Source organism: Entelurus aequoreus, linkage group LG08 (genome assembly GCF_033978785.1).
Source record: "Entelurus aequoreus isolate RoL-2023_Sb linkage group LG08, RoL_Eaeq_v1.1, whole genome shotgun sequence".
Taxonomy (NCBI): domain Eukaryota; kingdom Metazoa; phylum Chordata; class Actinopteri; order Syngnathiformes; family Syngnathidae; genus Entelurus; species Entelurus aequoreus.
This window is the reverse complement of record NC_084738.1, coordinates 13,215,225-13,233,809: the sequence shown is the minus strand read 5'-3', so window position 1 is coordinate 13,233,809 and position 18,585 is coordinate 13,215,225. Positions and strand designations below refer to the sequence as shown.

The 18,585-nt window shown below is 41.3% G+C and overlaps 1 protein-coding gene across 3 annotated transcripts in view; it reads left to right on the top strand.

The window, feature by feature from the left end:
• Positions 1-18,585, top strand: part of LOC133655431 (disintegrin and metalloproteinase domain-containing protein 11-like) — a 52,711-nt gene that overhangs the window by 10,107 nt on the left and 24,019 nt on the right. For all 3 annotated transcript variants that reach the window (XM_062055608.1, XM_062055609.1, XM_062055607.1), the window contains exons 6-10: positions 134-216; positions 1,817-1,874; positions 7,228-7,285; positions 7,499-7,644; positions 9,971-10,045. In XM_062055608.1, coding sequence (XP_061911592.1) covers positions 134-216; positions 1,817-1,874; positions 7,228-7,285; positions 7,499-7,644; positions 9,971-10,045 — 420 coding nt within the window. The remainder of the gene's footprint in view (positions 1-133; positions 217-1,816; positions 1,875-7,227; positions 7,286-7,498; positions 7,645-9,970; positions 10,046-18,585) is intronic.

Sequence of the window (18,585 nt, the reverse complement as noted above, 5' to 3'; positions counted from 1 at the left end):
CCTAATCTTGTGTTAAATTGTATGTGTTTATGTTAGTTTTTGGGGCTCAAAATAAAGGCATGAAACTGTTAAATGTGTATGACAGTCGAGCTTGTGTGTGTCATACATGACTTAAGTCTTTATTCATTTCCAGGGCGGAGAGCACTGCTACTACCAAGGGCGTGTCCGAGGTCTGCCAGACTCCTGGGCGGCTGTGTCCACCTGTCATGGCCTGTGGTGAGAGCCCAAATGTGCAAAACACAAGTTTTATTTTTTTCAAACTGAGCCACCAGTTGAATAGCCCAAATTATGAAAACGAGAGGACCTAAAATGAAACCTTGAGGAACCCCACTTTTATAACTAAAGAAGTTGAACAAATGACTTGTAACTGCTAAACAAGCTACAGCAACACCTTACTTACATAAATCACATTACGAAAACAATGTGCAACTGACAAAAAGGAGAGGCCTTAAAGGGATGCCTTGAGGAGCGCCCCAGTTATGTAAATCACACGTTCGGATCCTCGTGTTCTATATTTGCTAGCAAAGTTAAAATGTCAGTGCAAGGATGTGTTTGCAGTGGTCCAAGTTCTTCTATACAACAGGAGCACTCTAGTGTGTTCAGGAATTTGCTGCGAAAAGGTATTTCTCCCTAGTTTTGAACTAAACTCGGGGGCCTCGGATGATGTCATTCCAGAGCTGGATTAAGCCCCCTGGCCTGATTTAGAGTAATATGACTCAAGTAAAAGCTGAAGTGCGGCCACCATTTTTGTTCTTGAAAAAAATTAACAATTTGAAACTGAAAAATCACATTTTTATTTAGAATTTCGAATTCACACGAGTGTATTCAAAATAAAAATTAGTATAAGTTTTTTTAGTGTAAATAAAATTATGATTTAGCCTTGTAATGCTTTTGAATTCATTCTTAATTTTCATATATTTGGATCTTTGAGATTCTGTTTTTTTCAAATTCAAATTTTTAAAACAATTAAATTTTTTCTACTGTCAAATCCTTTTTTAAAAAATTCAGATTCAGACTTTGAGCCCGAATTTCACATGGGGCACATGCTATCAACTATGATAAAAAATTATTTGCAGCCGCGGTGCGGTGGTTGGAGACCTCAAGTGTTGCCTACATAACGTGTGGAGTTGAAATGTCTTTGTTCCTACCGTCACTGAAGGCACCACGGTCCGTTTTGCTAAGCTGCCCGTCATGATGCGAGCCCCTTTCAGTTGATGACACGGCCTGCACGCTAAATTTGGGCCAAAGGTCTGAAACTGAAAAAATCTATTTCAATCTGGGGGGAAAAATTAAACCTTAAAAATATGATTTGACTCAGGAAAAAAAAAAAAGAATTCCCTTGAAAAATGAAAATAATTTGACTGAATCATTTTATTCCTCCTGAAAAAAATGTGTGCACCTATTTTTATTTTTAGTACACTTATGTATTTTATTTTTTTTAAAAGTCAAAATCAAGACTTAATTCTGCAGTTTCCTTTATCAAATAATTACTGAGTAAGTTAGTATTCAATGGAAAAAAAGTAACTTTTGATTTATTTAGAAGCTATTTTTTAGGTACTAGGGACAAGCGGATTGGAAATGGATGGATAGTTTCACATGTTGCACATTTGCAGCAGTCTTTTCATCTTTTCCCTCAATTTTATGACATATTTTAGTTAGACATTTTGTGTCAATGGAGCTGCAGAAGCCCCCCTTTCCTCACTAGGTAGAGCAACTCATAAATGCACGTGCAAGTCAAATAAAGGTTGTTGATGTAATCTTTTCAGGTGTACCTAATAATTTGACCTTCCTCCTTCATGTGTTCTTGTCTTCGCAGGGGAATGTTCTCAGACGGGAATGTCTCCTACGGGATCGAACCTGCGAGCAGTGGCGAGGTGATTGAATTAGCATCAATCTGAATTGTCGGAAAGGTTGCATTAAAAAAAACATTTTTAGGGATTCTCCAGTACATTTTGTTGGTGCAGAGGTGAAAGCGTGTGAGAGATGGTTGGAGTTCAATTACACAGACTAGAAGAGAGCAGACAGATCAATAGCAGCTCTTCTTCACAATCACCCTCCCTTTTAGTTGTGTCCTTGGCTTTACAGTATATGTCAGATTTTCATAAAGTATTCATCCCCAGCTCCAGTGTACAACTTCCCATTATGGCCGCCTGCTGAGTGGCTGATTGATTGATCAATTATGCATCGGCAGAGTTCTCTTATCGCACATAAAAGCTTCTAAAAGTCAAATGGGGCGCTTTTATAACGTTTTAGTTTGTTATATTGGGAGTGGAACGCGTTTATGCAGACGTTGACATCAGCGGTCGTCAACATCACCAAAACAGAAGTCAAAACCAGCCATTGCTTGCACATTTACTTATTACCAAGGAGTGTAATAATATGCTCATTACATCTAAAGTCTGATTTTGTTGTACGTTTTCACAACAATGACAGAGTTTTCATAGATGCACAAATCTTTTCAAAAAACATGAAATTGGTGCATTTTGTTAGTTGCTGTGGTAGAATCCAGGCGAATACTGCTGTGCTTTTATTTTGAAGCTTACTTTGTACTGAACAGGAAGTCAATGTGTGCACGTTTTAATGCTAACTAGACAGTAGTTATGTCGCTGTTGTGCTTTAACGGTAATGATGAAGCTAACATTACTACAGTATATACAAAACCCAAAACCAGTGAAGTTGGCAAGTTTTGTAAATCATAAATAAAAACAGAATACAATGATTTACAAATCCTTTTCAACCTATATTCAATTGAATAGACTGCAAAGACAAGATACTTAACTTTCAAACTGGAAAACTTTATTTTTTGCAAATATTACAAACCCTGTTTCCATATGAGTTGGGAAATTGTGTTGGATGTAAATATAAACGGAATACAATGATTTGCAAATCCTTTTCAACCCATATCCAGTTGAATATGCTACAAAGACAACATATTTGATGTTCAAACTTATAAACATTTTTTTTTTTTTGCAAATAATCATTAACTTTAGAATTTGATGCCAGCAACACGTGACAAAGAAGTTGGGAAAGGTGGCAATAAATACTGATAAAGTTGAGGAATGCTCATCAAACAATTATTTGGAACATCCCACAGGTGAACAGGCAAATTGGGAACAGGTGGGTGCCGTGATTGGGTATAAAAGTAGATTCCATGAAATGCTCAGTCATTCACAAACAAGGATGGGGCGAGGGTCACCACTTTGTCAACAAATGCGTGAGCAAATTGTTGAACAGTTTAAGAAAAACCTTTCTTAACCAGCTATTGCAAGGAATTTAGGGATTTCACCATCTACGGTCCGTAATATCATCAAAGGGTTCGGAGAATCTGGAGAAATCACTGCACGTAAGCAGCTAAGCCTGTGACCTTCGATCCCTCAGGCTGTACTGCATCAACAAGCGACATCAGTGTGTAAAGGATATCACCACATGGGCTCAGGAACACTTCAGAAACCCACTGTCAGTAACTACAGTTGGTCGCTACATCTGTAAGTGCAAGTTAAAACTCGTATGCAAGGCGAAAACCGTTTATCAACAACACCCAGAAACGCTGTCGTCTTCGCTGGGCCTGAGCTCATCTAAGATGGACTGATACAAAGTGGAAAAGTGTTCTGTGGTCTGACGAGTCCACATTTCCAAATTGTTTTTGGAAACTGTGGACGTCGGTGTCCTCCGGACCAAAGAGGAAAAGAACCATCCGGATTGTTATAGGCGCAAAGTTGAAAAGCCAGCATCTGTGATGGTATGGGGGTGTATTAGTGCCCAAGACATGGGTAACTTACACATCTGTGAAGGTGCCATTAATGCTGAAAGGTACATACAGGTTTTGGAGCAACATATGTTGCCATCCAAGCAACGTTACCATGGACGCCCCTGCTTATTTCAGCAAGACAATGCCAAGCCACGTGTTACATCAACATGGCTTCATTGTAAAAGAGTGCAGGTACTAGACTGGCCTGCCTGTAGTCCAGACCTGTCTCCCATTGAAAATGTGTGGCGCATTATGAAGCCTAAAATACCACAACGGAGATCCCCGGACTGTTGAACAACTTAAGCTGTACATCAAGCAAGAATGGGAAAGAATTCCACCTGAGAAGCTTAAAAAATGTGTCTCCTCAGTTCCCAAACGTTTACTGAGTGTTGTTAAAAGGAAAGGCCATGTAACACAGTGGTGAACATGCCCTTTTCCAACTACTTTGGCACGTGTTGCAGCCATGAAATTCTAAGTTAATTATTATTTGCAAAAAATAAATAAAGTTTATGAGTTTGAACATCAAATATCTTGTCTTTGTAGTGCATTCAATTGAATATGGGTTGAAAAAGATTTGCAAATCACTTCATTCCGTTTATATTTACATCCAACACAATTTCCCAACTCATATGGAAACGGGGTTTGTAGCTCATTTGGAATTTGATGCCTGCAACATGTTTCAAAAAAGCTGGCACAAGTGGCAAAAAAACTGAGAAAGTTAAGGAATGCTCATCAAACACTTATTTGGAACATCCCACAGGTGAACAGGCTAATTGGGAACAGGTGGGTGCCATGATTGGGTATAAAAGGTAATAACAACGATGGGGCCAGGGTCACCACTTTGTGAACAAATGCGTGAGCAAATTGTTTAAGAACAACATTTCTCAACTAGCTATTGCAAGGAATTTAGGGATTTCACCATCTACAGTCTGTAATATCATCAAAAGGTTCAGAGAATCTGGAGAAATCCCTGCACGTGAGCAGCAAGGCTGAAAACCAACATTGAAGGCTCGTGACCTTCGATCCCTCAGCCGGTACTGCATCAAAAAGCGACATCAGTGTGTAAAGGATATCACCCCATGGGCTCAGGAACACTTCAGAAAACCACTGTCAGTAACTACAGTTTGTCGCTACATCTGTAAGTGCAAGATAACACTCAACATGCAAAGTGAAAGCCATTTATCAACAACACCCAGAAACGCCGCTGGCTTCATTGGGCCTGAGCTCATCTAAGATGGACTGATCCAAAGTGGAAAAGTGTTCTGTGTTCTGACGAGTCCACATTTCAAATTGTTTTTGGAAACTGGACGTCGTGTCCTCTGGAACAAAAAGGAAAAGAACCATCCGGATTGTTCTAGGCGCAAAGTTCAAAAGCCAGCATCTGTGATGGTATGGAGGTGTATTAGTGCCCAAGGCATGGGTATTACACATCAGGAAGACAATGCCAAGCCACGTGTTACAACAGCGTGGATTCATAGTAAAAGAGGGCGGGTACTTGACTGGCCTGCCTGTAGTCCAGACCTGTCTCCCATTTAAAAATGTGTGGCGCATTATGAAGCGTAAAAAATACGACAATGGAGACCCCGGACTGTTGAACAACTTAAGCTGTACATCAAGCAAGAATGGGAAAGAAATCCACCTGAAAAGCTTCAAAAATTGGTCTCCTCAGTTCCCAAACGTTTAATGAGTGTTGTTAAAAAGAAAGGCCATGTAACACAGTGGTAAAATGCCCCTGTGCCAACTTTTTTGCAATGTGTTGCTGCCATTAAATTCTAAGTTAATGATTATTTGCAAAAAAAAATTCAGTTTCTCAGTTAAAATATTACATATTTAACTGAGATATCTAACTGAGTTGAATATTAGTTGATTCTTATTCATTCCAAATCTAAATCATACATAAATTTCAACAAAGTATTTGATTAATCATTTACTTTTAAAAATCCATTTAAAAAAATGTTTTGTCAGGCCATTTCCGCGCTTTCGTATACGTGAGCAGCCAAAAGGAGTTTTTGAAAAGGTTTTATCATAATTTTTATCCCAAATAGTACATTGCAGGAATCATGTTGAATCGAGAATTGATTCTGACTTTAAATGTCATCCCAAGAGTCAGAATGAATCGTGAGTTGTTGTTTTTTAGATTTCCATCCCTACTACAATAGTTCTTCGCTACAGAGTGCTTCAAGTATTGCACCTTCACCACATAGCAGATTTTGTTTATATTTTAGTATTTTGATTTTGAATATTTTAAAATGTTTTGGTCCTGAATGAAGCATTTCCAAGCATACAAATGGCCTAATAAACTTAAAATATTATTACCACAGTGTTATTGACCACGAGAGGAGACCAAACCAATTAGAGGACTGAGTTCAGTATTGTGGCCACTGATTGGCTCAGCCTCAGGCATCATTACTATATTGGATTAAAATAGTGTAAATGTGACTAAGGGGTGTTAGTTCATGTCTAGAGGGCTCTAATAATGTTGGAAAAGTTTGTAAAAAGGTTTTAAATGCTCTAGCCGTGAAAATATTAGATTTCTAATGAATAATTCCTACTTATTTGTTTATTGCGAACATGTCCGGAACCAATTATGTGGACCAATTGTACAGCGCATGTTGAGGAAAACCCTTTTGGGTTCATGTATGTTCATGTTGGCGTAACTGGGCACTTTTCACTAACAGTGAAAAGTTGACTTACGAGGGCTCCACTTTTAGAAAAGTGTAGCAGTTTGAACAGTGAAGTGGACTTACTTTTCTACAGTACATACTATACTACGAATAAATGGTTATTTCATTGTCATATTTGTTTTGTTTTGTGTAATAGAAATATTTCTAAAATGTATACATTTTAAAATAGTACAATTAATCCATATTTCACAAGTATTTACTTTTAATGTATGTATGTTGTGTGTATTAAAAATATTTGAAAATTATTGCTTTTTATAAATAATTAAAATTGAAATGTATATATTTAAAATTGTAAAAAAATAGTACAATTGTAAATGTGTATATATTTCTTCATATTATAGGTCATTCCTTCAAAATAATTGTATTTGTTTTGTGTAATAAAAATATTTTTTAAGATGTATACATTATTTCAAAATAGTAAAATGATTAATTATATAATTGTTCCAATATAATATAATTCTCATACAATTTTCTTAAATTGATTAGGGTAATTTTTAAAGTATTTTTTAAATGACATTTGTAATTTATTGTAATAGTGATTTTTTCAATTGTATTTAGCAAAGTTGGTTATTGGATAATGTGCAATGTGCAAAAGACGTATTGTCTTTTACGTATTTCACCGAGAAGTTTTGACTTCAATGTTGGAAAAGGGTTTTCGAGCTTTGCCTTCTCCTTGGCACTATCTCTAGACGCTTCCACTTCCTATTTGTCACCTTAAGTGTAGTGTAAAATGTGAGTAGCATCCCCACAAGTATACATAAGTTTTACCAATGGAATATTTTTGTTGCATTGCAGGTGGACCACATTGTGTACCGCTTGCCTGACATCCACCTCCTCCCGCCTCCTCGCTCAGGTATGACAGTTTCTCCTGATGGATGACACTTCCCTCCTTATCCAGTCGTGTCCTCACCTTCCTTCCTGTTACCTGATCCTCGCTACCTCATTTAGCCTCCTTGGCTCGTGTGCAATTGATTTCTCCTGCATATGAGTGCTCACCCAAAATACACCCACGATGACTCAGCCTTGGTTTTCTTTACTCTCAATCTTCTCTGACTGCGTTTCCCAGCATGCACCGTGAATCAAACCCAGCCTGAAGTGCAGACGGGCGGCAGCGGAGTTGATGTGGGAGATGGGAAGAGGCGGGATGGAGACGACTTGTCTGCACAGGAGAAAACAAAGCTTACCAACAGCTTGAGACGCTCAAAAAGACAAGTCAGTCACGCCCACTCTTATAATTTAGTTTATTTTGTCATTAATATTAAATTTTTGCTCCAGGGTCATTCATCTAAATCATCAATTTACTAATATGTATAAATATATGTTTTAAATTGTTGTTTGTATTTGGTGCAATTATTAATTTGATGCACTCTTAAACTGAGGTTATGTATGTACTGTATGATACTAGTTATTATTTTTACTTGTTTTAGTTGTTCATTTTTTATTATGTTTTGTTTTATTTTTTGCATTGCAACCACAGAATTTCCCCACTGTGAGATTAATAAAGTCCATCCTATCCTAACAATCACAGATGTGATTAAATTCCTTAACAGTATCTATTGAAGTATTTCATTTCGAGTTAAAGCCAAAATAGGTCACAATGCAAGTAATGTTTTGTCGAATAACAATGTATTGCATTTTTAATTAAATATTATTAATTGTAATATTATATTTTTTTCAATTTAACTTATCTAAACTCAGCTTGACTTCAATAATAGATCATTTAAACAATCATACAAAACACAAAATCAGTGAAGTTGGCACGTTGTGTAATTCGTAAATAAAAACAGAATACAATGATTTGCAATTCCTTTTCAATCTATCTTCAATTGAATAGACTGCAAAGACAAGATATTTAATGTTCGAACTGAGAAACGTAAATTTTTTTTTTGCAAATACTCATTAACTAAGAATTTAATGGCAGCAACATATTGCAAAAAAGTTGTCACATTTTCACCACTGTGTTACATGGCCTTTCCTTTTAACAACACTCAGTAAACGTTTGGGAACTGAGGAGACCAATTTTTGTAACTTTTCAGGTGGAATTATTTCCCATTCTTGCTTGATGTACAGCTTAAGTTGTTCAACAGTCCGGGGGTCTCCGTTGTGGTATTTTAGGCTTCATATTGCGCCACACATTTTCAATGGGAGACAGGTCTGGACTACAGGCAGGCCAGTCTAGTACCTGCACTCTTTTACTATGAAGCCATGCTGTTGTAACACGTGGCTTGGCATTGTCTTGCTGAAATAAGCAGGGGCGTCCATGATAAAGTTGCTTGGATGGCAACATATGTTGCTCCAAAACCTGTATGTACCTTTCAGCATTAATGGTGCCTTCACAGATGTGTAAGTTACCCATGCCTTGGGCACTAACACACCCCCATACCATCACAGATGCTGGCTTTTCAACTTTGCGCCTATAACAATCCGGATGGTTCTTTTCCTCTTTGGTCCGGAGGACACAACGTCCACAGTTTCCCAAAACAATTTGAAATGTGGACTTGTCAGACCACAGAACACTTTTCCACTTTGCATCAGTCCATCTTAGATGAGCTCGGGCCCAGCGAAGCCGGTAGCGTTTCTGGGTGTTGTTGATAAATGGCTTTCGCTTTGCATAGTGAAGTTTTAACTTGCACTTACAGATGTAGTTACTGACAGTGGTTTTCTGAAGTGTTCCTGAGCCCATGTGGTGAAATCCTTAACACACTGATGTCGCTTTTTGATCCAGTACCGCCTGAGGTATCAAAGGTCCGTAATATCGCTTATGTGCAGTGATTTCTCCAGATTCTGTAAGCCTTTTGATGATATTACGGACCGTAAATGGTGAAATCCCTAAATTCCTTGCAATAGCTGGTTGAGAAATGTTCTTAAACTGTTCGACAATTTGCTCACGCATTTGTTCACAAAGCTGTGACCCTCGCCCCATCCTTGTTTGTGAATGACTGAGCATTTCATGGAAGCTACTTTTATTCCCAATCGTGGCACCCACCTGTTCCCAATTTGCCTGTTCACCTGTGGGATGTTCCAAATAAGTGTTTGATGAGCATTCCTCAACTTTCTCAGTCTTTTTTTGCCACTTGTGCCAGCTTTTTTTAAATATGTTGCAGGCATCAAATTCCAAATGAGCTAATATTTGCAAAAAATAACGTTTCCCAGTTCGAACGTTGAGTATCTTGTCTTTGCAGTCTACTCAATTGAATATAGGTTGAAAAGGATTAGCAAATTGACTGGTTTTGGGGTTTGTAAATTAATTTGTGAAAATATATGAAAAATGTGTTATATTTCTGAACAATATATATTTTAAAAAACCTTTATAAATATTTATGATATTACATATTTATATACATTTTGATTAATTGTTTTGACTTCAAATTAAATTTCATCACAAAAAAACACCATTATATTGCCAATGCTGATCATAATTTAAAGGGAAAATCCTTGTAATTGATATCTCATCAGCATAAAAATGACAATATTGTCGATATATGTAAACTGTTTTTTAAAATATCATGTGTATGTGTGTTACTTTTCTACCTCTCAGGTGCGTGGCGGTCAGCGCACCGTGCAGTCAGAGACCAAATACATCCAGCTGATGGTGGTAAACGACCACGAACTGGTGAGCTTCACCGAGTCCACAGTCAAACACGACTCTTTTATACACAAATAATAATTTAGCCCAGGTGTGGCCAAACTACGGCCCGCGGGTCCAATGCGCCCAGCTGGCGTCTCTCAGCAGTCTGATAGCTGTCATTTTGTCGCCGTCTGGTGGCTAAAAATAGTACCTCAACCATTAATTGCACAGCATATTTTACATTACCCAATCCAAACAATTCTCCCTAATCATGGTGCAGAAAAAAAATCAACCCGCACAAACATGATCTCACATAACACAACCTGCTGATTGAACTTTGTGGATATCATAAAAAACATCCAATAAACATTAACAAAATCCAAATTCAATCAATCAATCAATCAATGTTTATTTATATAGCCCTAAATCACAAGTGTCTCAAAGGGCTGTACAAGCCACAACGACATCCTCGGTACAGAGCCCACATACGGGCAAGGAAAACTCACCCCAGTGGGACGTCAATGTGAATGACTATGAGAAACCTTGGAGAGGACCGCATATGTGGGTAACCCCCCCCCCCCCCTAGGGGAGACCGAAAGCAATGGATGTCGCGTGGGTCTGACATAATATTGTGAAAGTCCAACACATCAGCGAAAGTCCAGTCCATAGTGGGGCCAGCAGGAACCATCCCGAGTGGAGACGGGTCAGCAGCGTAGAGATGTCCCCATCTGATGGACAGGCTAGCGGTCCACCCCGGTATTGGGAGCAGAGTAGAAAAGAAAAGAAAAGAAACGGCAGATCAACTGGTCTAAAAAGGGAGTCTATTTAAAGGCTAGAGTATACAAATGAGTTTTAAGATGAGACTTAAATGCTTCTACTGAGGTAGCATCTCTAACTTTTACCGGGAGGGCATTCCATAGTATTGGAGCCCGAATAGAAAACGCTCTATAGCCCGCAGACTTTTTTTGGGCTCTGGGAATCACTATAATAAGCCGGAGTTCTTTGAACGCAGATTTCTTGCCGGGACATATGGTACAATACAATCGTCAAGATAGGCAGGAGCTTGACCTTGTAGTATTTTATACATAAGTAGTAAAACCTTAAAGTCGCATCTTAGGTGCACAGGAAGCCAGTGCAAGTGAGCCAGTATAGGCGTAATATGATCAAACTTTCTTGTTTTTGTCAAAAATCTAGCAGCTGCATTTTGTACCATCTGTAATCTTTTAATGCTAGACATAGGGAGGCCCGAAAATAATACGTTACAGTATTCGAGACGAGATGTAACGAACGCATGGATAATGATCTCAGCATCGCTTGTGGACAAAATGGAACGAATTTTAGCGATATTACGGAGATGAAAGAAGGCCGTTTTGGTAACACTCTTAATGTGTGACTCAAACGAGAGAGTTGGGTCGAAGATAATACCTAGATTCTTTACCGAGTCGCCTTGTTTAATTGTTTGGTTGTCAAATGTTAAGGTGGTATTATTAAATAGATGTCGGTGTTGAGCAGGACCGATAATCAGCATTTCCGTTTTCTTAGCGTTGAGTTGCAAAAAGTTAGCGGACATCCATTGTTTAATTTCATTAAGACACGCCTCCAGCTGACTACAATCCGACGTGTTGGTCAGCTTTAGGGGCATGTAGAGTTGGGTGTCATCAGCATAACAGTGAAAACTAACACCGTATTTGCGTATGATGTCACCCAGCGGCAGCATGTAAATACTAAAGAGTGCAGGGCCAAGAACCGAACCCTGGGGAACTCCGCACGTTACCTTAACATAGTCCGAGGTCACATTGTTATGGGAGACGCACTGCATCCTGTCAGTAAGATAAGAGTTAAACCAAGACAAGGCTAAGTCTGTCATCCCAATACGCGTTTTGATACGCTCTAATAAAATATTATGATCAACAGTATCGAAAGCGGCGCTAAGATCAAGAAGCAGCAACATAGATGAAGCATCAGAATCCATCGTTAGCAATAGATCATTAGTCATTTTTGCGAGGGCTGTCTCCGTAGAGTGATTTGCCCTGAAACCGGATTGAAAAGGTTCACAGAGATTGTTAGACGCTAAGTGTTCATTTAGCTGCTGTGCTACAATTTTTTTCGAGGATTTTCAAGATAAACGGAAGGTGGGACACCGGCCGGTAGTTTACCAGGAGATCAGGATCGAGGTTAGGTCTTTTGAGTAGAGGATGAATAACCGCTTTTTTGAATGCTAGGGGAACAGTGCCAGAGGAAAGTGATACGTTTATAATATTTAACACTGATGGACCTAATAATACAAAAAGCTCCTTGATAAGTTTCCCAGGAATTGGGTCAAGTAAACATGTTGTTTGTTTTGTCCCATTTACACATTTTGACAATTCCTCCAATGTTATTTCATCAAAGAGAGAGAAACTATTTTGGAGGGCGGTATTCGTCGTATATACAGTCGTATTTGTGTTAATAGAACCCAGTTGTAGCTGAGATGCATTGTCTTTAATCTGTTTTCTAATGACTTCAATTTTCTTATTAAAGAAATTCATAAAGTCATCTGCTGAGTGGGTGGAGCTACTGGGAGGGGTCCCTTGTTGGGTTAGCGATGCTACTGTACTAAACAGAAATTTAGGATAATTTTTGTTGAGGTGGATGAGATTTGAGTAATATTTAGCTTTAGCTGAGGTAAGCATGCGTTTATAAGTTATTAAACTATCACACCATGCTTGATGGAAAACCTCAAGTTTAGTCGCACGCCATTTGCGTTCCAGCTTTCTACATGATAATTTCTGGGCTTTAGTTTCTTCTGTAAACCATGGGGTACGCCTTTTAGGGGCCCTTTTTAGCTTTAGCGGTGCTACACTATCAATGGTGTCGCGCAGGGCGTCATTAAAGTTGTTAGTGAGGTTATCAATAGAGCCCACATAATTTGGGAATGGTGCCATTACCGAAGGCAGTAGGTCAGTAAGAGTCGTCGTTGTGGCAGCATTAATGTTGCGGCTGCTATAGTAGTTATTATTATTATTATTAGTTTGTTGACAATGAGTCAGAACTTCGAATTTTATAAGGTAATGATCGGACATTACTTTAGTGTACGGGAGTATCGTAACTTTAGAGGTGGTGACACCCCTGACAAGCACTAGACCTATCGTATTGCCGTTGCGATGCGTGGGTTCATTTATTATTTGTGTAAGACCACAGCTATCAATTATAGTCTGGAGCGCCACGCATGGAGGATCCGATGGGGTATTCATATGGATATTAAAGTCCCCCATTATGATTATATTGTCGGCGTGCGTCACTAGATCAGCAACAAACTCTGAGAATTCACTGATGAAGTCCGAATAGGGCCCAGGGGGGCGGTAGATAACAGCCAGGTGGATAGGCAGCTGTGTGACAAACCTCAAAGTGAGCACCTCAAACGAGTTATATTTATTATTTAGGTTAGGTGTAAGATTATAGTTTTCATTGTATATTAGTGGGACACCCCCTCCCCTTTTAAGAGGTCGGGCAACATGTGTATTGGTATAGTTAGGAGGAGATGCCTCATTTAGCGCAAAAAAATCGTCTGGTTTGAGCCAGGTCTCGGCGAGACCAACGACAAATTACATCCCTTTAAATCCATTACAAGGAATAATGGGGAAAACACTTATCCATGTTTGGCATATTTTAGCTGCTTGATATTTCTGATTGAGTAAACAAAGTAGGATTTGAACTTTCACATGCTCTTAATAACCAATTCTAATTATTAATTATATATCCATTATATTATTGTAATAATATGTACTCGTGTATATATATTTATGTATATGGGTGTGTATATATATATGTACATGTATATATGTATATACAGTGTATATATGTACATGTATATATGTATATACAGTGTATATATGTATATACCAATGGCGTGCAGTCACTAGAGGCAGGGGAGGCGGGGCCTCACCTGCCATCATGGAAAGAAAAAAAAAGTAAAAAGAAAAAAAAATTAATTAAATTGTTATACGTATCCAGTGATTATACTAAAGTTATTTTCCATTTAACTTCACCAGTTTTAGATTATTTTTATTTTTATATTCACATTTGCCGTTCAAATACTGAGAAGAGACGGTGCGGTGATCAGCAGCCAGTTGAGGCACGTCACTCAGTTGTGCCTCAACATGGATTGTGCGCTATGACTCAGCTAACTGCTGAGCTGCTGTGCAGTGAGACCGTATTGCTATATGAATTATATTATACATTTCCAGAGTTTAGTTAGCTGAGGTATATAATGTACAGTGTATTTTGTCAACAACTGTATGCGTGTAACGTATTTTTAGTGCTGAGGATTCGTAAAACTGCTACGAAGACACACTGTGTGAGGCTCGTCTCATAACCCCGCCTCCTGGTGCCAAGCACCTCCGCCGCAGAATGCACCGCCCGATGGAGCGCCACACCAACCAAAGCCCACACCCAAACCCTCCACGTGCAAGACCGAATCCACACAAAAAAAGTCACTTAACGAGAAGCCAAAAAGTGCAAAAACAACAATGCTCGCGCTGCAGGAGCCGCGAACGACCGCAGGGACACAACATTAGGTACACCTGCACTGCAGGTTCATATGTTTGTAAATCTGACTGTGATGATGTAGTCGTGCCTCACCAGACATTAACCTCACCGCACGCCACTGGTATATACAGTGTATACGTATGTATATATGTGTGTATATATATATACATGTATAAATATGTGTATTTATATGTATATATATATGAATATATATGTACATATACATGTATATATGTACATGTATATACAGTATATACGTGTGTATATACGTATGTATATATGTGTATGTATGTATACAGTATATATACATGTATATATATGTGTGTATATGTATAAATATGTGTGTCTATATATGGATATGTATACGTGTATATATGTGAGTGCTCGCGCACAGGGTGCGTGTGATGCGTCAGTGCGTTAGATTTGTGGCAGAAGTGCTTGTAGTTAGTGCATGCTGCCCCTGCTTGCTACTCTCTGCTTACAGCTATCGCCGCCAGCTAGCCCCTGGGTGGGTGAAAAGAGGAGCCGAGTGCGTAAGCCTCCTCTTGCTGGTACAAAGCCTCTCCACCACCAAGACTCCTGTGGTGCCTCCTCGTGGCCACGCACGGTAACTGCGTCTTTGCGGACGCAGGCTAAACTGTAGGGGATCTCGGAGCAGCAGTGGGCCCCAGAGGCGAGGCGTGCAGGCCCACCGGTGTGTGGACACGCCCTGGCGTCCGCCAACCCCTGCCCCATCTATGGGTTAAATAGAACACACACACACACACACCCTCCACCCCCTTCCACTGCCTTGTGGGTATCCTCTGGAATGGAAAAGGCTAAGGGAGCAAACCCCAACAGAAAACCCGGCCTGGACTCCGTTAGGTAGTTCAGTGTGTGAAGCACTGTTCTGGCATGTCCTGCAGCCGAACTGACGCCAAATGTATTGGTTTTCCATTCCTTTGGACAACGTCAGCAAGGCAGAGAGGGGGGCCCTGTTGCTTGGGCAACACAGGATCTCCATACACCTTGCCCAGGCCTCTTGTGCCCTAGAGAGGAAACTCCAGCTTCACTGTGCAGTGAAGGCACAACACGGGAGGTCAGCAGTTACCGGTTATAAGCCCTTTCTCGTTTGGCGTAGGGATGGGCGCCAGGGGCTACCTCCGTCGGTGGGAGAGATGTTTCATCTTACTGGACAGCTACCGCCCGCCTCAAGCTGGGCAGCCCCCAGCCAATTAGGTGCTGTTCCGCCACAGCCTGCCTGCTTCATTGGGTGCATGAAGCTAAGGGACTCTTCCTGACAAGTGGGCTGTAAACCTTGCACCAAGCAAAACAAATAAAACAAAGACTCCAGCACTACGTCTGGGATGCTGGAACGTCAGAACCATGACCCCCGGACTAACTGACAACCTGCTCGATATAAGCGACGCCCGCAAGACTGCAGTCATTAACAACGAACTCCTGAAGCGACGAATAGACATCTCTACCCTTCAGGAAACCCGACTCCTCTCATCAGGCTCACTGAGAGAAAGAGATTGCACCTTCTTCTGGCAGGGGAAGCCTCTGGGTGAAACCAGAGAATATGGAGTTGGCTTTGCAATCAAGAACACTCTACTAGGAGCAATAGTACTACCTACAGGTGGATCAGAGAGAATTTTAACCCTCTGCCTTAACACCACCATGGGACCTGTCCACCTGGTGAGTGTGTATGCACCAACACTTAGCTCCTCCCACGAAATAAAGGACAAATTCTATGATGAGCTTGAGGCGACTGTGAGAAACATCCCCAAACAAGATCAGCTCTACTTGCTTGGTGACTTTAACGCAAGAGTTGGCTCAGATCATAACTCCTGGCCATCTTGCTTGGGTTACCATGTCATTGGTAGAATGAACGAGAATGGGCAGCGTCTCCTTGAGTTCTGCACATTTCACAATCTCTGCATCACTAACTCATACTTTCAGTCCAAACCCCGCCACAAAGTCTCCTGGAGACACCCAAGATCTGGCCACTGGCACCAGTTGGACCTGATCATAACACGGCGCTCTGACCTCAGAAGTGTCCTCCAAACCCGTACCTTTCACAGTGCAGACTGTGACACCGATCACTCCCTCGTCTGCTGTAAAGTCAAACTGCAGACAAAAATTATCTACAGAGCCAAACCTAAAGGACCCCCCCGTGTGGATTGCAGCAAAGCAGCCGATCCAACTAAAACTGCTTCCTTCAACCGTGCCTTAGAGGAATCCCTCCACCAACTACCCCAGTGCAGCTCTGCCCAGCAGTACTGGGAAGGCTTACGAGACACCATCCACACCACGGCCCTAACGGTTTTTGGCAAAAGATTGCGAAGGTCCAATGACTGGTTCGAAGCCAACGCATCTGTATTGGCACCGATACTGGAAGAAAAGCGTATCGCCCTTACCAACTACAAATGCACGTCGAGTGACAATACCCTACATGCTCTCAGGGCATCAAGGAAGAAACTGCAGAATGCCTCCCGTCGCTGTGCTAACAGCTATTGGCTACAGCTTTGCAGCAACATCCAATCAGCCGCTGACTCCGGTAACATCAAAGGCATGTACGACGGCATCAAAAAGGCGCTTGGACCATTACACCACACAACTGCTCCGCTGAAATCGGCACTGGGAGAAATCATCACTGACCGCTCCAAACAACTCGACCGCTGGGTAGAACACTACTCCGAACTTTACGCCAGCGACAACACTGTCTCCGATGCAGCCCTCCGCCATGTTGAGTGTCAACCTGTAATGGAAGAACTGGACATGGAACCAACAACTGAGGAGCTAAGCAAAGCGATTGACAGCCTAGCATGCGGTAAATCACCTGGCAGTGACGGAATCGCAGCTGAAATCCTCAAGTGTGGAAAGCCTGCTCTCCTCGACCAACTTCACAAGCTCCTCTGTCTGTGCTGGAGTGAAGGTGCTGTCCCACAGGACATGAGGGATGCTACCGGCAAACTCTTTGCCAGAGTTGCACTGAATAGACTCCAGGTTCTCGCTGAGAAAATATACCCAGAATCTCAGGCAGGGTTCAGAGCAGGAAGGTCTACTACTGACATGATTTTCTCTCTGAGACAGCTGCAGGAGAAGTGTAGAGAGCAGAGAAAACCACTCTACATGGCAATTATTGACCTTACGAAAGCTTTCGACCTTGTGAGCAGGAGTGGCCTCTTTCAGCTGGTTGAACGAATAGGCTGTCCCCCCAAACTCCTTTGCATCCTCCAGTCCTTCCACACCGACATGCATGGCACCATCCAGTTCGATGGGTCCACATCAGACCCCTTCAAAATCTGCTGTGGTGTCAAGCAGGGATGCGTGCTGGCGCCCACCCCGTTTGGGATCTTCTTTTCCCTCCTCCTGCACCAAGCATTTGGTACAGCAACTGAAGGAGTCTACCTTCACACAAGGAAAGACGGTAAACTGTTCAACCATGCCCGTCTGAAAGCCAAAACAAAGATCAGGCCACTCGTCATCCGGGACATGCTGTTTGCTGACGACGCAGCAGTGGTAGCACACTCCCAGGAGCACCTGCAAACCCTAATGGACCAGTTCACCAAAGCCTGTCAGGACTTCAGCCTGACCATCAGTCTGAGCAAAACCAAGACGATGGGACAGGGAACTGAACCACCCCCCTCTATCACCATCAACAACTACACCCCGGAAGTCGTAAACACCTTCACCTACCTCGGTTCCACCATCACCGACAACCTGTCACTCGATGCCGAACTCAGTGGTCGCATCGGAAAAGCTGCCTCAACTTTTGGGAAGCTTACAGCGAGAGTATGGGAAAACCGCAAGCTCACTATCCACACTAAGGTGCAGGTTTACAGAGCCTGTGTCACCAGCACTCTACTGTACGGTAGTGAACCTGGACCCTTTACTCCCACCAAGAGCGGCGGCTAAACATCTTCCATCTTCGCTGCCTTAGGCGTCTACTGGGCATCACCTGGAGGGACAGGATTACAAACCAATCAGTCCTGGAAAGAGCACAGCTTCCCAGCATGTGCTCCCTACTGAGGCAGCGATGTCTCCGCTGGCTGGGCCATGTCCGGCGGATGGAC